Source organism: Cheilinus undulatus, linkage group 14, assembly GCF_018320785.1.
Source record: "Cheilinus undulatus linkage group 14, ASM1832078v1, whole genome shotgun sequence".
NCBI lineage: Eukaryota > Metazoa > Chordata > Actinopteri > Labriformes > Labridae > Cheilinus > Cheilinus undulatus.
This window is the reverse complement of record NC_054878.1, coordinates 31,522,106-31,542,891: the sequence shown is the minus strand read 5'-3', so window position 1 is coordinate 31,542,891 and position 20,786 is coordinate 31,522,106. Positions and strand designations below refer to the sequence as shown.

The window sequence follows — 20,786 nt, the reverse complement described above, 5'->3', positions numbered from 1 at the left end:
GTTTAAATGATTCGCTTCAAATAGCAATAATAAGTTTAAAGTGGCAGATAATTAGCCTGAAGTGGCAAAAATGGGTGGTAAAAATGATGAAAGTGGGTAAAAAGCAACAAAAAATGGGTTTAAAAAGGCAAACAGTTGGCTATTATATTTATATTTTAAAGTAATCTATTTATCTTAACATTTCTGAGAATGAGCAGTCATACAAAAAATGAAATTAAAACATACAAAATTAAAATGCATTAAGAAACTTGTAACAAATATTTATATTTAAACAAATATTTCTGTCCTACACTCAGAAAATATCAGTCTACTCTGCAGCCAAATTTGTCTGTCACAGAGCCATTTAGCATCCTTTTAAAAGCATCTAAGACCATGATCATTAAGTTTCAGGTATTTTTCCAGCAAAAGGAGCAGCAAAATTAACCTCCTTTACCCCTAGTTCAGTACTGACCTGTGGAACAGACATCAAGAAAAGATCCTCAGAATGAAGATTATGCATTTATGGGCTCCTCTGACTGATGTGCCATAGGTAAAAAAAATTGATATATAAGAAATAGACCTAAAATAGCTTTTCAGTTAAGAATTTGTCTAGGTAGACAAAGATCCCATAAATTTAATATGAGATAGGAGGTTTGCAAAAGTAGAAGGGTAAAGATTATTTTCCAACATCCATCAGGATCACTTTTATTAGCCAGATATGTATGCTATGCAAGGACATTGACTCAGGGTAGTGCTGAAATTTTTAGGAACTTTCATGGGAATTTATTTGTAATTTTTTAGAGAAAACTGATTGGAAATTTTAGGGGAATTTTTTCAAAATTTCCCTGAATTTTAATTGAAATTTTAGGAAATTTGTTTGGATGTTTGGGGTTATTAATTTGGAAATTCTACATAATTCCTGACTGTGAAAAATTGTAAACGCAGAAATGGAGGGGATTTCTTTCTATTTTTTTTTTTTTTTTTTTAATTTTTTTGAAATTTTGGGTGGAATTGCCTTTAAATTTTGGAGACTTGCACAAAACTTTTCAGGAATACTCATGGAACTTTTGTAGACTTTTTTAATCTTAAGGCTGTTTCAGAAAGCTTCACTGGACTATCAAGGGATTGTTTAAAGATTTTTTTAAAAATTTGATCTTTAAAATGATTTTTAAGAATTTTCATCAAAATTTTTGGTAATGTCTTGGAAATTTTAGGGGAGTTTTTGTGTTTTGGAAAGCTTTAATTTTTTTTGATAGTAAAGGGAAAAACATTCTGTTGCCAGAATTGCTTCTAACAAGTAAATAAATAGGTTTGTTTTGTATTGTGCAGTAAGAGAGGATATTTTTTTTGATGAAACTACTTCATATTCAAATACAGGGCTTAGGTTTGATATTTATCAGGTCCCACATATCCCTTATAAGTAGGAGACACTAAAAATGTAGTCCAAACAAAAGCTCGGGTCTCAGGAGGATATTCATGCAAGGTTTTAGGGGGGTAACTGAGAAAACTTACAGCATTATTGTTATGGTTAGTAGGAATTACGTCAGAGTCAAACTCTGGTTCTATTGGTCGAAATATTTAGCTTCGGGATCCTGATTGGCTGCTGCTTTGAGTTCAGAGGTTAGCTTGTTATGTAGCACCTAGCTGCAGAGGGGTGTGTTACCTGCATGTTTTTGTATTAGTGGTTCTTATAAACGCTTAATTTCACTCTTAATGTGATACTTGGCGTGCAGAATGCGTCATCGCTAACGTATTTAACCGGTTAAATACAATTTTGCGTCAGCTTTCAGCGCTTACTTCCTGCCAATGTTATGTTGTGTGGCTACTTAGCTAGTTAGCTGGCTAGCTAACTTTGTGACAAGTGCTTTCCCAATGACACATTTAAATTAAAACTGACCTTTTAGGAACAGCAAGCTGAAGGACGACAGAAATGGGGTCTGTCAGAGCCATGGCATCGACGAGGCTCCTGTGTATGTTTAACGCGAAAGCAGCAGGCTCGACCAAAACATTAGCAAGCGCAGGTCGGAGTGTGCTCTTCAGGAGACATGTCTGCAGTTCACCTTCAAGATTACAGAGCTGCATGCCAGCATGGGTCATTGATCAGTATGGCACTAATGAGGTTTTGAGGTATACAGAAGAACACCCTATCCCCTCTGTCAGTTCTTCCAGTGAAGTGATGATTAAAGTCCATGCGGCCAGTCTAAACCCTCTGGATGTATCCATGAGGGGTAAGTTGTTGGACTAGTATTCATTACAGGCATTGTGGGAATGGTGTACTGTTTTCTCCCATACCCGTTTGTTTCCTCTGTTTCCAGGTGGCTATGGAGCAAAATTGCTTAAATTAAGAAGGGATCCAATGTCTGTTATGGACAATGATAGCGAGTTTCCTCTGGTTCTGGGGCGTGATGTGTCTGGTGTAGTGGTGGATTGTGGATCTGAGGTGACTCACTTTGCTCCTGGAGATGAGGTAGGAGCTGCACTGCACACCTGTAGTCAACAAAATATAACACTGTTGTTGGAGAGAACAATGTGGATAACATCCTATACCTGTTATAATAATCTTAACTGGTGTAATACGGTGCATCATCTATGTAGTGGCTATTTTTCTGAAACTATCAAATAGCAACAGATGCACCAGAGTGTGAGCAGGCAAAAGAAGTCCAATGTTTTTGCGGAAGGTTTGTGTCTTTGGCTATTTATTGTCCAAAAAGCACATTAGCAAATGAAAGAACAAAGAAAATCCTGCCCCCCCCCTTGCCTTTTGTGCTGTAACCAAAACAAACATTCAAAAACAAAACACACAGTGGCAAGCAAAAGTATGTGACTCCTTTGAAATTCTCTAGTTTTCTGCATTAACTGGTCATCAGATGTGATCTGATCTGCATCTAAGTCACAAGTATAGACAGACACAATGTGCTTACCCTAATACCACACAAATAATATTTAAAGTCTTGATTGAACATAGCCGTTGAACATTCAGTGCTGATGGATAAGGTTGGTGAACCCTTAGGCTACTGACTCTAAGAATAGCTAATTGGAGACAGGAGTTGGCACACCTGAAGTTCAATCAATTGAACAAGACTTCAGCCAGATATATTGTGATGATCCAGAATGATTGAATTGCATAAGACTGGAAGGGGTGGAAAGTCAACTCAAAGACCATAGGTATTCGCCAGTCCACAGTTAGACTAATTGTCCACAAATGGAGACGACTCACCTGATAGGGCCACCTGCTAAATATTTAATGGCATTGACTAACAAGTTGTTGTTAGAAGAAAAAAAAAATTTTTTTAATTCACTTAACTTGTAGGAATAGTATTTGTGCATTCAAACATCCAACACATTTTTCTTTTTGTAGTCTTTTCTTTAGGGGGTTTCTGTATTTTACACACACAAGAAACTGATATTGGTGTTTTGATTATGAAAAACAAAAAAAATCCCTTTTAAACAGTAAAGTAAAACCCTCAAACTATAAGCTATTTCACAACAGTATTTTCTTTGCACTTAAAGACAATAATACACAAATAAAAATTGGAGTAAACAATTTAAGACTAAATAAAACCTTTTTTGCAAAACATGCAATAATGTGAAAGATGATCAGCCATGATCAGCCATCATTTTTGAAAAGTTGTTTGTAGAGTAAATCTTCATGAATGTGTTCAGAGGTTTCTAATTTTTCAAAAATTAATTCTGAATTATCTCCAATTTTTTTTGATCCACAAATGTTTCTATGAAACAGTTTGGAAAAATCAGATGAAGCGATTTTTTTTTTTTTAATTGAAACTTATTTATTATTAGAAGTTTAAAGACCCCCAAAATGGGGAACCACCACTGCATATTTTAAACTCTAAAGTCAAGTTTGTTTATATAGAAAATTTTATATCACAAGCTTAAATTCAATGTGAAGCAAAATTGCAGATGTTAAGCTAAAATCTATTCTCAGATTCAGATCAATTCTCAATTTTTAATTATGATATCGATTTGTATATTCCAGAGATTGACCTTTATATCTCGGCCTGCCTTACGTTCCTCATGCGGTTTGAAACTTGACTTGCACCCGCCTCTGAAAGCTTTTAGTGTCAGGTTCAAGGGTTTAATCACACACCTAATCATTTTATTTTTGATATTTGGTGCCATTGTCGTTGCAAACTGGAGATGCATAATCAAGATGGGCCACATGGATGCAAAATATAAAGCAAATACTGCTAGTTTGGGGTCATTTTCTAAATGCAAACCTTGATGTTTTTGGTAATGTGCCTGGATGGAGCATTCTATGTACTATTTCCAACTTTTGTTTTATGAGAATCCCTTTATGTCGAAGCAAAAAAGTTTTTGTGACTAAAATCTCCCTGCATGAATCATGAATCAAATCTATCAAATCAAAGCTAGACCTTGTGAATCTGAATCAAATCGGTTCAGGTAATCAGTGACAATACCCAATCCTGTTAAAGTGATGTAAATGTGTTTTAGTATAGGCTGCACACAGCTCTTTTGTCAGATCATTGTTCTTTTTGTAAGCTACGGCTCTTTCTGCTTGTTCATCAGTTGACTTTGACTCATTAATGTGAGCCATCTACCATGCTGTTTCCAACATTACTGTCTTCCTGCTGACAAAATGACACCATTATGCAAATTCAGCTTTAATGTGATTGAATAATAGAAAGATATATCAGCAGAAATTTCCACATACAGTGTTCTGGTAATCTTGTTCCATCAGTGTAAAAAAAAATCTCTGCAACTGACTAATGGTGTGTACAGGAACAGATGAGTTAGAGCTTAATCGCTGATTAACCAGATTCAGAGACAAAGAGTGGGTGGTTAAATTGTGTCTTGTTGAGTGTGCTGAATTCCATCTGCATGTTCCAGGTGTGGGCTGCTGTTCCCCCGTGGAAACAAGGTAGTCTGGCTGAATTTGTGACTCTGACAGAGTATGAGGTGAGCCACAGAGAGATTTACTGAAAAACAATAGAGTTGTAAACTTTATGTGTGTTTACTGGAACATAATTTGACTTTTCTGTTAAGTATTCAATGTAGTTTAGAGAGTGTTTTTGAAAGTTTTGAAGAAGTTCATCCAATTATGTAATCCTGCTGTGTAAGAAGTAATTAGGATTATGTTTGTTTGGTTGCAGAAGCCACTGAGGAAGTGATTTCCCCAACACACAAATTGCCCTGTTTTCCTGCAATATTGTGCATAATTTATTCAGTAACTCCAGGCTCGCTGCCATCACAGCAGCTCTTGTGATTAGACTTGACTCTCAAAATGATAATTAAGAAAATTGTTGGAATATGTGGAACATTTGACATTGTCTCCGGCTGTTTTTGCAGGTTTCCCTGAAACCGAAATCACTGAGTCACACAGAAGCAGCATCCATCCCCTACGTAGCCAACACAGCTCTGTCTGCACTTGTTAATGCAGGTGGTCTCTGCAGGGACAGTGCTTCAAATAAAAGGCAAGAACCAGCCTGATCATGGATGAACTTTCACTGAACCCCTTTTATCTGTTACCATTTATACCCGGAACATCAAAAATACAAGTCAAAGAATATTAACTGCCATCAAACATTTAAGTTATTCTCCAAGGTCTTTTTGGCTCCTTTTTTCTCTGTAGAAGTAAATTAGTCATACACCCCTCTGTTTTGATGTGACACTGTTTTCTCACATTCACTCCTCTCCTATTTCATCCTAATTGGCATCAAAGAGGTTTTCAAATAAGGTTTTTAACACTGTCTGTTTAAATTGAATGTATTGTAGGAACTTTCACTCCTCTTAAAAGTAATAGCTTCCAGTCCTTCTAAACCCTCCCTCAGCCCCTGAGGCTTCCTTCCTTTAGTTGCTATGCTTCAGTAAAGTTCACAGTAATTGAATGACCCGGGGGGTTTCTGTGGTTTCTCCTAGAGTTTTGATCACAGGAGGATCAGGAGGTATAGGAACATTCTCCATCCAGGTAAGGCAAAGCCTGTTCTTCAACATGTGCCAGTGTATGTTGGAGTCTTTTAGTCTCAGCATGAAAAGTGATTATTTCTGTTTTCTCCCTCTGCATGCTGCCAGTTATTAAAAGCCTGGGGTGCCCACGTAACAGTTACCTGCTCCCAGAATGCTGAGGGTCTCGTTAGGGGGCTTGGGGCCGACGAGGTGGTGGACTACACAGCAGGAGACGTAGCTGAGCAGCTGGAAATGATGGAGAAGTAAGCTTGTTTCTGTGAAATGTTTGCTTTTAGAAGTTAGAATAAGATGAGAATATTTAAAAAAAGGTGTAGAGAATTTTTCATGTGGGGTTGTGCTTCACATTAATGCAAGGATGAAGTTAAATTCAAATGGTGGCACAAAACCGGGACTAAAATAGTAATAGGGCTATTAAATCTTTCAGTAAATTGATGTAAAGTGGTAATGGTGTACAGATTTATTAAAAGGATATTTCTGTATTTTTAAAGTTCTGCTGTATGAGGTACCTAGTAGTAGAAGTGGCATTAGCTTCCAGTAATTTAAGTGAGCGTTGCTGTTTTGCAGAGGAGACGCTGGTTGTAACGGCCAGGAAGCTAGGCTATACAGCGTAACAGATGGGTACAGGTTCTCCGTGGAATTTAGTGAGTTTTTGGTAAAAATGGGCCACAAAACAATGGTGGCTCAAACATACACACTATGAAAACTTTTGAAGCATTGAATTTTTTACCCAGAAATCCTCTGTGTTTTGTCTCTGTTTTGCAATGCAAGATTTTACTGCTGGTTATGTGCTCTTGCATTACAAAATAGAGAAAAAAAAGAGAGGCTTTCTGGGCTTAAAATAAAATGCTTCATAATTTTTACCTCCACCAAGGAGGTCATGGGATCGGGTGGGTTTGTTCGTTTGTTAGTTAGTTTGTTAGCAACATATCTAAAAGAGTTGTCAACTGATTTTCATCAAATTTTCAGGAAATGTCAGAAATGGCATAAGGAAGAACTGATTAGATTTTGGGAGTGATCCGGATCACCGTCTGGATCCAGGAATTTTTTAAAGGTTTCTGTACTATTGGGAGATAGGGCTAATGGCAGAGCTCTGCGCTGTTACCACTTTACACCAGGAGATGGCGGGCATGAGTAACTTCAATCCCAGCAGCATTTTGGCTGTGTTTCCATTCAAAGTTTTGGAGTTTATAGAGTTTGAAATATGCACGCCTGGTTGAGGAGACGAGTCCAAGTGTAACAGAGAGAAAGACAGCGAATTGTAGCAAGAATATTCACAATGCTGGGAGGAATAGAGGAATATTCACCCTCTGCCATGACTTCCAGTCATCCAGTGAGACATGGGTGAGACTGTCAGTGGATCTGTTGGCACCAGCAGGCAACAACGCTTCGCTATTACAGTCCACCCATAGCGAAGCCAATGCTTTGCCTCACTGTGTTTCCACACCACCGGGGAGGGAGAAATCGGCAAATGCCATGGTGGGGGGCACATGGGGACGGATCCAGTAATTTTTTAAAGGATTCTTCACTTTTGGGAGATAGAGCTAATGGCGGAGGTCTGCGCTTTCTGAGTGCTTTTCTAGTTTGATAGTGTGAGTGTTTGAGCCAACATTGTTTTGTGGCCCATTTTTACTAAAAACTTGCTAAACCATACCCTTCTGTTACACTGCCTACAGCCAAGCTTCCTGGCACGTACGACCAGCAAGTTCATCTTAAAGGAGCAATGCTCACTGAAATCACTGGAGGCTAATGCCACTACTACTTTTAAGTACCTCATACAACTCAACTTCAAAAATACTGAAATATCCCATTAAAAACAAACACATTGGGGCAGAATTTTCTTCATAAGCTCTTGTCCAACACCTCACTAAATAGGGGTAGGTGAAAATATTAAATGGCAATACTTGCTCTGATCATGTGCTATAATTATCATATCACTATTACCAGATATCAGTATTTTAAAGTCCCTGTAAAGCAAATTCAGAAATTATTTAACACACTAGATCACTGGTCCCACACTGGGCTAACATCAGGACCCATCACAACCTCCGTACAACAAATTTCGACCCTAATTTTCAATTTAAACCAAATTATTTGAATGAGAAATGGGGTAGTTTGGACATTAGATAGAACAAATTATGTGATGGAGCAAAAAAATTGAGACACGTCCTACAAAATAAAAGCATCTTGTAGACTTTTCCCACATGTTTTTTTCCAGGCACACATTCATTACCCATTGACAATGGCTTTGTGACCCACTTTTGGGTCCCAACCTGCCAGTTGAAAACCAAGGCACAAGATAAGTTTCTTTTTTGGCAAGTCTAAATTAGGGCTGAACAACTAATCAAAAATGTAGTTCAAATGGCAATACTGTATGTTCTACTTCAATTTTATAGAAGTTTCCACACTTCTTTTACCAGAAATGTTTATCAAAATATCAGTTTAATACAGTTTTTTTGGTTTGCTGGAGAGATATTATGCTCTACCCATCATGCAAACATTAAAATGTCACCTTATAGAATAGTTTGCAAAAAATCCTGCTTTCTTGTTTCTGTTTACCTTAATCAAATGAGGATGATATAAAAAGAAATAAAAGGGGAAAGTGACACTAAAATGCAGTGAATAAATGTATTTATCCCAACACGTTACCTTTTATTTTCTTCAGTTAGTCCTATATTGTGATCTATTATTATTATCAATGTTAACAGAATGCCTTTTCTGTGATATTACTGATAACATGGGCCAAATATAGCATATCATCTGGTATCCTATCTTGAGTTACCTTGTGATTTCCACTCCTACTACTGAAGCATGATTTGAGTTAGAGTCAGTCCATTAAAGGTGCTAATGAAAGTGATTCATCTACATATTGGAGAATTTTGTGCTTCTCTCCCTTAGCACCCCAAAATTTGGTAAACATCCTCCTGGCAGCATGGCACGACTACTTGCCGACTTACTTTCCAGTTTCCATGGAAACTGGGACTCGAGACCTGAGTGATTGTTGGTTTCACCTCTCTTCCTTCTTTTCAAAACCAAAAACCCGTGGTTAAGCTTGAAGGCAAAGCAATTAGTATTTATGCAGCCATTTGTTTAAGCAGTGGCTCCTGCAAAATATAGACAAGGCAAGACACAAATATTGATTTATAAGGCAGCATTTGCATGTACTGCAGAGAAATTTAAAGGGCTAAAACAGTTAAAAACAAACAAATAATGACACCACTAGCATTAAAGAAGGTTTGATACGGAGAGAAAATTCATAAGTAAGAAAAAATAAGCATAAACCAGTGATCACAGTTGGCCCTATTTGTGTTGGGTATCCCCCTAAGCTGCCCTGGAAATCCCCCACAGGCTGCTGTGGTGAAGCAGTTTTCCCACAGTTTTAGTATTTTAGCACTTCACTCATTATAAACTGGATGCTTGTAAAAATTATTTTCAGAAGTATCATTTATGTGAGCTCCAACTAGGGCTGGGTTAGGGCTGGGTATTTTCTCCAGCCTCACAGTACGATACGTATCATAATACAGAGGCCCCAGTACGATATGTATCACAATACAAGCTGATTTGGGATAATAAACATGAGTACTAAACATTTCCTACACTGAATTCACTACAGCAGCTGTTCTTTATTTTAGAGGACAGCAGAGGAGGTGTAGTTTAAAGGTTCTTACTCTTTAAAACACTTAAATTCTAATCATCAGAGATACAGCTAAGTTGAAATAGTCGGTTTATAATCGCTTAGCTCCTTGTAAATTCAAATAAATGAATATTTTACTTTTTAAACTTAAAATGGTCCCATGTGTTGTCTCTCTTGCTGTTGTTTTTCATACTTTACATATAATATTCTGGTTTAATTTCACTATAAGCCCACTTTAATTTGTAAAAATGACTTTTTGCTTTACTTCTGCATAAAAACGGCACTGCTGTTTCTGTGTGAGTTTTCAGCATTAGTCACACTCCTTAAGCAGCTGCAGCCTTCATTTTCAGTGCCGCTGTACAGCCCATGTCTTTACAAATAAAGCAAAAGGTGCTGCTTATGCTCCTGCTCAGAAGCTGGGGGGAACTTTGAGTGTACAGCATCATCAGTGCTGAGCTGGACTGCACAGATTAGCTGGTTGAGCCTAGCTGTTGATGCTAATAAGCCTGGTGTCACATGTCGATGAAGATTTTTGTTACTGCAGTGGTCTACCTTCTTACAGCTTGCATACCTCATGTCCCTCCTGTCTGCTGTTTGAAGAAATATGAAATAATCCAGTACCTTCGCTTTTAGCCTGTTGGCTGTAGATAAACACTACGATCCATGTTATCGGCCTGACAACCAACTTACTTTGGTTTGAGGAGTGAGACGTCAATGGAGCTGCATTGTGCAGTTCTATGACTGCTGCCATCTGCTGGCTTCTTTGTAAACTGAACCATGGGGATGTATATTTTAAAACTGCCATCACAGCATTTCCAGACATATCAATTCTGTAGAATCTGTATTGATACGTGTATTGGCAAGGGGTGAATGATGATATATTGCCACATCAATTTTTCATGCACATGCGTTGGTTTGGTTGGGTTTTTGCTTGGGTAATGATTGATCACTGATCAAGTACCTGATGTGCACACCTACCAGTTTCATAGTACTCAGTAGTCACTGACTATAGGTTGTTTTCAGTCAAGTAGTCCTAATAAAAGTCAGGAAATGAAGAATTGTAGTAAGGAATCAGTGGGAACTGACCTGTACGCTATTATCACCATAACGTTTCTGCATTCCTCCAACTACACAACTAGCCAGATGATGGGAGATGAGAGTCTTAAGGAGTCTTGAATAGAGCTGAGAGGCTAACTACACCTTTTTAACAGATTTTTCCCTTTGTTTTGTCATAAATGTGCTTTAAATGGAAACAATGATATACAGATAAGCAAAAAAGGGGATTCTATGACTCTGAACTTTAATATAAATGACAGGAGTTGGCACCATTTTGAGCCAGTTACCTTTCCATTTTCTCATTAATTGATGCACATTGAAAAACCAAAGTGGTAACAAATGAAGAGTTCTTGTTTTAGAGCTAAATCGGATGATCCAGAGCTCTAAAAAGAGGTGATTTCCTTTTATTTAGAGCAAGGCTGGATGGGTAACAGTGGGGGAATACACAAGATCAAAGTTTACAGTGCCAAACTGTACCAAAATTCATAAACGGGACCACACACAAACGTTTTCTGACCTTGCCTTTCAAGACATTTGATAAAGACTTTTAATCATATGTGCTGCTGTTTCTCTGTAAGATTCCTAAACTTTAAGCCATGATGTGTCCCTACTTTTGGGACTTCAAAGTAGTGCAAGATTGTTTTGTTATTTTGTTCCAATTGAAATAGACAGCACAGAACGTTGGCATTTTCATAGCTCTCCTCTATAAAGAATCACTTCCTAACACCTATCTGGTGTCCTTTGCAGTGATGTTGCATCATCCAGCAACCTATGGCATCACCTTCCATACTTCCAGACTCATATTTACCCTCTGGTCTTGCCTCAGTCCATCCAAAAATGCCTTTATGATAAATTAGCCTCACAGGTTTTCTCTGTTTTAACCCTAAGCTGCCCCAGGAACCCCCATTTAATCATCACCTGAGATGACAGATCATGTGAACGCTCTGTAACACTGTACTTGAAATATGTGTATTTTTTCAGTATTTGGCTTCTTCCCAATGTGTCTATCTAAGTTTGACAGTTTGTTCTTTTCCCCTCAGGTTTGATTTGATTCTTGACAACGTGGGCGGGGAAACAGAGGATTGGGCAACAAAGCTGCTGAAGCCCTGGTCTGGAGCAAAGTACGTCACGTTGGTGTCACCTTTACTCCTCAGCACTGATTCCATGGGCCTGCTGGACGGGACGTTTCACGCTGGATTCACACTACATAACAAAGCCATACAGGTACACAAATGTTTAATTTACCCTCCAAGTCACACACAGCTGATGTGAAAGATTATCTTGCTGTTTATGGTCTGTCATTCACATCCACTCGCCTCGCAAACACAAGCCTCACTGCTGGGTTTATTTTATCGAATGTTTTGAGGCTGGCATTTCTCATAAAGCCATCAGCTTGGGTGTGGGCCATGGGTGCTCCCAAACTGAAATGAATACTTGATCCCCAGTGGCATGGAAAAGCAGCTTTGCGTGGATGGTAAACACCTGCTCCAGCCAGTAGGAGTTTTTGCTTTATTTCCATTCAGTTGATCAGATCAAGTTTGTTGAAAAAAAAAAATGGGAGGAAAATCATGTTACAACTTGACTAAGCTTCACTGAAAATTCTCCTTCTGCAGGTTTTATGCTTGAGATGTAGAAATAAACCTGCAGGGTGTCATAAACCTGCCTGTCTGCAGGTGCAGAGGGAATGGCTTCACTCAGAGTTTAAGTCTCTGCATGTGTATGTGCCTCGTGTTATTGCATGTACACAGTGTCCCTCCAGCTGCTCTGTTAGTGGAGTGAATGTGTAATGAGGGTAGTGGGTGAGCAAGCGCGGACAGGGTGGAGCTGCACGAGGGACTGAGTCAAGTTATCCTGGGCACTAGGGGCGTTGGTGACAGCACGGCTGGCAGTGTTGGAATTATGTGTGTGTATAGTGCGCGTATGTTTGCTGCTGAACCAGCAGTATTTTGTGCAGATTGTAGCCGACCCTCTCCCCCCTCCCAGCAAATACCAGTGTTTGTGTGTTTCTTGCCAAGCCTCCGGGCCCCTTTGTCCGCCGGAGCAGCCAGCTGGTCAGTTTTGGCGGAGCGCAATTGCAGCAGTCACACCCTCAGCACCCACCCGGCTCTGGACAGCACGTCCTTGTCTCCTCGCCGTCTGGAGGATCACAGCGCAACTGAGCCCTCTAGTGTTCAAAATCTTGGCTGCACTCACTGATTAGAAAGGAATCTGTCATGATCTGATGTCTTTTACAGCCACAGGGATAGGTTTACCAAAGGCTGGAGAGGTGTGGCAAAGTGAAGCCACTCAGTCAGATATTCTGATCAAATAACATGTTGTTGTGTTTCAAGATTGGTACAAGGGTGTTCCCTTTCACCTAACTTTCTCCTCACTGCTGAAGATGCTTTCTCTTTTACCTTTTTATTAGAATGGTGTGTTAACTTCGCAGTTTTCTGAGGAAGGAGAATGACTGTTTTAGTATACGTATATTCCAGCTCCAGTACCACAGCAAAAAGTTCCACTCCATTAATATTTTTAATTATTTATTTAAAGGATATTGAGGGCATGTTTCAGACAAATGGCTAGTAGTTACAGACAACATGAAGGATCTGCAGCTAATAATGTTTAGATCATATCAATATCTTTTCCTCCTATTTTTTCAAACAGAGCTCAAGAGTGTCTGCCCATTTTTTGGATGTTCTGGTTCCAGAAGTAAATTTCTCATTCAGATCCTCCTTTGACATTTCCCAGAATCCTTATATCAAGACTTTTGATGCATGAAAAAAAACAACTAGCCAGCTGCATATTCATAATTAATAATAAACATTTTATTTGGTACAGAAACGGCATCCAAAAACATAAAAAAGGCAAAGATAAAAGACTGTGTACATAGTTTTTGTAAAGTAAGTCTGAAGGAGCTATGTATCCCCAATCATTAGAGGTTAATAATTCAGTCTGTACAGCATGTATGTACCTTTTTCTACCGTGTTCTCTAATCTATTTTTTCCACCTTAAACAAGTCAATCTTTTAAAACTACCTCAGCCTGAAGTACACAATTACTACCAAAAAGTACTTTTTTTTTAACCCTATAAAGACCTATGTTTATAGAACTCCACAGTTTTTTGATGAACCCCCCCCCCACAAAAAAACTAAAATATTTTCCATTAAGTACCTTTCAAAGAATATTTGCTTATTATCATTATCAGGGCCTGAGGTGGGTCAATGATTTGCAGCAACATTGTTTTTGATGCATCATTTTTTTAATAAACAAGTCAGTTCTTTAAAACTACCTCAGCCAAAAATATACATATCAAATATAAATTATATTTAAAGGCCAGTATGTTTACACAACTCCACTGTTTTTTAGTTGAAGAAAAAGTAAAATATATTTGATTATTGTGATTATTATTATTAGGCCCTGAAATGGATATAATTATTGGCAGCAACACTGATTTTTATGCTTTTTTTTATGCTCAGATTGAAAATAAACCTTGAACCTCACAGTCCAGTCAAAATAGTTAAGCTTCCTAAAATCAGCTGTAAAAATATTAGATATAATTATTTTATATATAATGTTATTATATGTTTACACATTACTACTGTTTCTAATATAACAAAATCACAGAAACTCAAATAAAATACACACACACAAACATATACACACACACACATTTTCTTTCCCATGCATACACCATTGTCCAACATCGAAAACTACACACACACTTATCATTTCAGTAGCAAGGCACCGTTGTAGAAAAGGGTAAAAGCTGAATTTTTGCAGAGTGCTTTGAATGGTAAAGGTAGCGCCATCTGTTGGACAAATACAAAAAATTTGAAAATTGAAAACTAGTAGCTACTAATGAAATCTTGGATTAGTTTATCTTAAATTAAATGTGGGATAAAAAATGGCATGTTTAATTATTTTCAATGGGCCATTGATTTGTCCTAAGGAACATTTTTTTTTTTTTTGTGTTTGTAGCCTTGCCATCTTAGGATAATTTAGGGAACTAAGATTACAGTTTTCTAAATTTTAGAAAACGAATATCCTCTGGCAAATTTTCATTCAACACAGCCAAAATAGCTTGAAAATGATTTTAAAAAAACTTAAATGGCACAAAATGTCCCAAGGATCTCTTAAGATTTAAGTAAGAGGTTGATATTTTACGAACTTTTGTCTTCTCAAGGAGCACAACGTTCCACTCCCAGCTAGGCCATGGTAAGTCAAACTTGGATATTTCTAACAATATGACTAAAAATCAAATCTGCTATGGAGGAAAGGAACAGGATTTTTACTTTGGGAACCATGCTGTTAATTCTGCAACTTGTTGCTCAATAACTAGCAGGATTGAAGGGAAATGTAGTTCAAATCATTTTTATTATTATATCAATTGACACTTTGTGTCAGTATGTTTCAAAACAGAGAATTATTATTCAATGCCAAAGTTGCAAGCAACCTTCTGGACAAACATCCAAGCTGCACAAATATGTTTGCAACAAATCCAGTCCAGCTGACCCGGGGCTTCATGTTGTGTGTGACACCCAGAGCATCAGATGTTGGCTCGATGAAGGTTTGACATATCTGCAGAATTTTTTATTTCTGCCAGTTCTGATAAATCACTTGTTAAGCTATTGTCTGCAGATAAAGCCACTCTGGGCAAAATTTTGGACTACCTCTCCTCTCTTTTAGTCTTGAAGGGCTGATTGCATAACCTTTGTTGGTTTGATGTGCAGTTCTAAACTGAGTCAGGAAAAATAGGCTTCAAGCTTTCTGCACATTTCACTTGGAACAATCTGCAGACTGAGCTTAAACTACAACTCTCAGTGACCCTGAAAGCTTTTCCTGAAACCTTTTTCTAGGGAAAAGTCAGATTTTATGCATGCGACTTTAGCCGATTTATCGATATTATTGCTTATTATAAACCGTACCAGATTGAATGTTTTATTTTGAAACTGCTGCCATTCTTGGTCAGGTCTCCCTTGAAAAAGATCTCTGAGCTTCATGGGGTTGACCTGGTAAAATAAAGGTTAAATGATACTGTTACCATGCAGGTAATGTTTGCATCCCTGTTTATAAATCATATATCATTCCTATTATAGTGTTTCTTTCTGTTATATTATGTATGAGAGCAGCTTTTACAGCTGAAACCCCCTCAATTTAAGTAAGGTAATTCTAAATCTTGATGCTGAAATAGAAAACAGGTTTTTAGTCTTCATTCTAAATGTGCATTTACATAAGGAAACATGATGATGGATTGTCTCCATAGTAAGTTATGCCTGTTATGGTGTTTTTAAGGTTTAATGTTTTTTGTAAATATGTTTTTTTTTATCCTGTTAAAACTTTGTTTGTAAGCCATTACATTTTAATCAAGCATAACTTAGTTCCCTCACTTCCTGATCTTGCGCTACCTGGTTCCTCTCTCTGTTTTTTCATACAGTAGATTCCGACCTGCCTGACTTCTCAATTCTGCCTCCTTTTTTTTCTTCTCAGAACATCATATCGAGCGGTGTCTTCTACAGGTGGGGGTTTTATGCTCCAGATGGGCCCGCGCTCGACGAGGTCAGCGAGCTTGTGGATGCAGGGAAGGTATTGTACAGCCTCATTACTGCTATTATACATGCAGGTGTGCCTCAGGGCCATTTACATACTGACTGGATGGAAATTCTCTCATTTGCATAGCAGTCACACCCTGAGAGTGAAATTGACATGGATGTGGAGATCATACAGCATGTATGATCTTCATGTCTCCATCATTGAACATGGACATAACAGGCATTCCTCACATGCCTGTAATCCTCGCTCTCCTGCTGCTTTGTTAACGTGTGTGCATTACATTCCTGCTGTTCTGGTTGGTGTGCGTTTCCGTGATTGAATCAGGCGCCAGGAGATGGTGGACGCATTTTTAAACAGTGCTGAGCAGCCATTCGTCCTTTTGTCCCGGGGCTTACATCGAGCAGCACGCTCAGACCAGTGGTGGGAAGCTGTGGACACACACTCACCCTGCATGAAATGCACACACACCCCCTCCGTGCTCATCCTATTCTCAATTTGAGGTGGATGGTTTCCAGCGTGACGCCCCTGCGCTACCCATTCATTGTTATCGACAAGAGATGCTGACCAGAATAACAAGCCTGGCTGCTGCTGGAGTGGGAGCAGCACAGGATTGTCCAGCCTCATCACATTCTCAACCACGCCCTCACTTTGATACATTTGCTGCTATGAAAGCAGAGATGATGCAGCAGCTTGTGGTCATCAGCTTTATTTATCAGAATGATTGTGGTTACTTTACAGTACAGTTTTAGTTTGGGGCCAGGGTTAATGAAGTGATCTATAGAGCCGTGAAAAAGTATTTGTACCCTTCCTGATTTCTTATTTATTTGCATGTTTGTCGCACTTAAATGTTTCAGAGCATCAAACACGTTTTAATATAAGACAAAGATAAACCAAATAAATACAGAATGCAATTTCTAAATGAAGATTTCATTTCTAAGGGAAAAAGCCACCCAAACCTACCTGACTCTATGTGAAAAAAATAATTGCAGTTAACCCCCAGTTAAATCAGGAATTACCTGTAATTAACCACGTTTTTGGAAAGCTGAGTTTAAATTCAGTAGCCACACCAAGGCCTGATTACTGCCAGACGTGTTGAAACAAAGTCATCGGCATCTATCACTCTGAAAAGGATCTTAAAGCCATTTCTAAGGCTTTTGCACTCCAGCGACCAATACTGAGAGCCATTATCCACAAATGGAGAAAACTTGGAACAGTGGTGAAACTTCCCAGGAGTGGCAGGCCTACCAAAACTACTCCAAAAGCACATCGGTGACTCATCCAGGAGGTCTCAAAAGAACCAAGAATAACATCTAAAGACCTACAGGCCTGACTTGACTCATTTAAGGTCAATGTTCATGATTAAACCTTAAGAAAGACACTGGGCAAAAATGGCATCCATGAGAGAGTTTCAAGGCCAAAACCACTGCTGATGAAAAAGAACATAAACACTCGTCTCACATTTACCAAAAAACATCTTGATGATCCCCACGACCTTTGGGGAAATATTCTGTGGACTGATGAGACAAACGGGGAACTTTTTGGAAGGTGTGCATCCTGTTACATTTGGCATAAAAAACACTGGCGTTCCTGGTATCTGAGTATATGGACGAAGGCCAGGGTCTTTCAGTCTTTGGTCATTCCAGTCTTAATATACTCTTGTAAGGCCTGGACACTGATGACTAGAGGTGCCAGCCAGACTCCTTTGGGACAACTTCTCTCCAGCTCATCTTTGGGTATTGTTGGCAAGCCGTGTGTCTAATGCAGATGTTCTCAGGAGAGCAGGGATGGGAAGGGTCAGCTACTTGTAACAGCTGCTGCACTTCTACGGGCACCTGGTGCGCTTTACGGAGCCTGATCCAGCTCATTGCATAATGGGTGCCCAGGACCCAGTAGGCTGGTCCAGACACCGCGTGCATCATGGAGAAGGCAGATGGAGGATACATGGAGAGATGGGGCATGGTGCAGGCCTGGGGGATGGCCATCAGGAGGCCAGAGCAGTACAGGACCAGGGTTTGACACGGCAAAGTCAAGTGATGAACTCTTCAATGACAGCAATGAAGAGTCTTTTGGTTTTGATGCTCAAAAGAAGACATTTAAAGACATGAAAGCAGTAGCTCAGTCTGTAAGGACACAGGTGGGAACCAAAGGTAGCAAGACACCAAACCCTTAACTGCTCAAGACAGATGCACCACTGGTCCTTCACTCTGATATCACTCCATTATAGACTAAAGTGTTGGTTGATTATGCATAAAAAGTTATCCTCAGATAAATCACTGATGACAGTAAATGATGTTTGCAGCTCTCTAGCATAGCTGTTTGTAATGTAAAGCACTTAATGCATGGAGTTTATTCCATCAGCACAATTCTTGAAGCATACACTGTCAGAAAAATATGTATATTTACCCATATTATTAGAATGTCAACACTAATTCCAATGAAATAGTCCATCCAAATCTCCCCAACCATTAAATAAAGTATTTATCCTCTTAGATTTGCTGATGGTTTAAATCTGGTCTCTTAATCGTTTCCTGGCTTACTTGCTGATGTTAAATTCATGCTTATCAAACTTTCCTGCTGCTTCATCACAGATCCTGCCAGTTGTAGAGGCCCAGTTTCCATTCACCCAGGTGCCCCAGGCCTTCCAGAAGCTGGAGGGGGGCCATGCCAGAGGGAAGACAGTCGTGCTGGTGGCTGAAGAGGATGACAGGCAGGCTGAGGAGCTGGTGCAGAGTGCTCCCATGGGGACCGTCGAATCTGAGCAGGGAGTGAAAGAAAGTGCTGGACAAAGCTAGAGACGGTCAGAGAATCAAATTTGTGATTCTGCTCACCTTTACTGAGCTGCTCCGGACTGACGCACACTCTATTATTCAAAGGGATCCAAGGGCCGCTGGTGTGCCATGGAGCTCAAACGTGACCTGAGCTTATAATGAGATTGTGCTGATGTGTTGTTTTGGTTTAAGCTTACTCCCTCCTGTGCTGTTTTGATGTTTTCACAAGGTGCTTGAGTTATGTTGCATCTGTATCAAGGGGAATTTAATAAAATAATCACCAACCACAATCCTGATAAATACTGTTCAGGTTAGAATCCAGCTGGTTATCCACACCCAGACTTCTGGTTGATCCACCAGGGAGTTATATAACAAAACAAGTTTTAAATTAGGCTGAAAATCTTTATCAATTCATGTTTTCACCTGGCTAAAGCAGAAGCAGTGCAGTGAGGCAGGTCATTGGGAGCATTTTTTTTGCATAAGAAAGCATGTGAATTCAGGTATGGGGGAAAATCAAACCTGGAACCAAAGTGTTTGCATCAAGTCTGTGTCCATTGTTGTAAAGAGAGTGCACCCCAGTCTACTGTACAATCTATTTAAGAAATTTATTGACAAAAATACTTTTATTACTCTGAAAACAGAAGAGTTGTGTGCTGTCTAGTTTTGATTAAACAAAGAAAAAAAGACACGTTTCAAAGACACTTTTTGCATCGTCATGTTGCATGCAGCTCAACAACAGTTACATTTCATAAAATATATAATTCAACAATGCATAAAAATATATGAAAAACTGCTAACACTGTTCAAGTTAATTAACAACAGGCAAACAGATGTATTTAAAAAAGTCAAAAATAAATTTTTACTGCTGGTAAACAGTGAAATAAGTAAAGTCAGATTTCACTTGTGTTTGGTCTGCAGCTGTACATTCTTACTGAAGTTTCCATTTCTCTTTCTTGACTTCCTCGTAAGAGTTTCAAAAGTTCTCTTTGTCCTTAGCAGCCGTACTGCAGAGCCTGTCGTTGACCTGTGCCTCTGAGAGTCTGAGCAACAAATATGTGTTCATATGATCTCCACATCCCACCTTTGGTGCAGTTTATGAGGGTCAAGTGTGTTGAGAATCACTTGGTTTTTGTCATAGTTATGGCCACCTGAAACACACAAGATTCATCATTAGTCAACGTTTTTTGTTCTCATTCTGGTAAGTCCAGTGTTTTTTTTAAATACCAGTAATATTTATTTATTTTATATAAATGCATTTAACTGGGAGATCCTCTCTGAGGTCTCAGTTACAAGAGTGTCCTGACTTAGACAGGCAGCAGCACATTAAACAAAGTTACAGACATAAAACAGGAGTCAGGCTGGAAATAAACTTGCTGATAACTACATGGATGCGGATACATCATAGCTACAAACAGAAGCTGGGGACGAATATCAAGTCCTGAAAATTTATCACAATGTGGACACAAGATGCAGGTCTAGCAGCAGAGACAACCGCTGAATGTATTAAAGACAAGTCCACATTCTCCACATCTTTACAGTGTGTTACTGTCACTGCACAGAGACGTACCAGCTGTACCTGCTGGGAAAGCTAAAATGTGTTTTAGTTGACATTTAAACCTGTAAAGCAAAGAAATTAAGATCTGTGTCACGGTTCAGCAGTGACTTTCAGCTGAGTGTTTCCTTGGCTGATTGTATTAGCAAGGTCTCCTAATTTCATCAGTTGCTGTAACAATGACAACCAATTACAGCCGGCCGAAAGTCAGCAGTTAACATGGTCACTAATTAAACCAATACATCATGAGCGTTGTAGGGAAAACCTTGAAGACACGGATGGCAGATGGTGCTGACCTGACCAGCTTGTACTTTCTCAAGGTATCC

General features: G+C 38.9%; 2 protein-coding genes across 3 annotated transcripts in view; one reads left to right on the top strand and one right to left on the bottom strand.

Annotated features, from left to right (window-relative positions):
• The first annotated feature begins 1,603 nt into the window (after positions 1–1,603).
• LOC121521203 (reticulon-4-interacting protein 1 homolog, mitochondrial-like) lies at positions 1,604–19,954 on the top strand. Its single transcript, XM_041804978.1, has 9 exons — positions 1,604–2,207; positions 2,295–2,446; positions 4,846–4,914; positions 5,305–5,429; positions 5,875–5,923; positions 6,028–6,164; positions 11,650–11,833; positions 16,078–16,173; positions 18,729–19,954. The coding sequence occupies exons 1-9, from the start codon at positions 1,910–1,912 to the stop codon at positions 18,930–18,932; spliced, it is 1,314 nt and encodes a 437-aa protein (XP_041660912.1). The 5' UTR covers positions 1,604–1,909; the 3' UTR covers positions 18,933–19,954.
• The window catches only part of LOC121521202 (beta/gamma crystallin domain-containing protein 1-like), a 56,474-nt gene continuing 55,187 nt past the window's right edge, over positions 19,500–20,786 (bottom strand). For both annotated transcript variants that reach the window (XM_041804977.1, XM_041804976.1), the window contains one exon: positions 19,500–20,056. In XM_041804977.1, coding sequence (XP_041660911.1) covers positions 19,968–20,056 — 89 coding nt within the window. In that variant the 3' untranslated portion in view covers positions 19,500–19,967. The remainder of the gene's footprint in view (positions 20,057–20,786) is intronic.

What these genes read in the sequence shown, in the direction of transcription:
- LOC121521203 (XM_041804978.1), top strand. Translation starts at nt 1,910, where the DNA reads ATGGGGTCTGTCAGAGCCATGGCATCGACGAGGCTCCTGTGTATGTTT. An exon ending in TCTGGATGTATCCATGAGGG is followed by an intron (nt 2,208 to 2,294) that starts GTAAGTTGTTGG and finishes CTCTGTTTCCAG; the next exon opens with GTGGCTATGGAGCAAAATTG. An exon ending in CAGCTGGAAATGATGGAGAA is followed by an intron (nt 6,165 to 11,649) that starts GTAAGCTTGTTT and finishes TTTTCCCCTCAG; the next exon opens with GTTTGATTTGATTCTTGACA.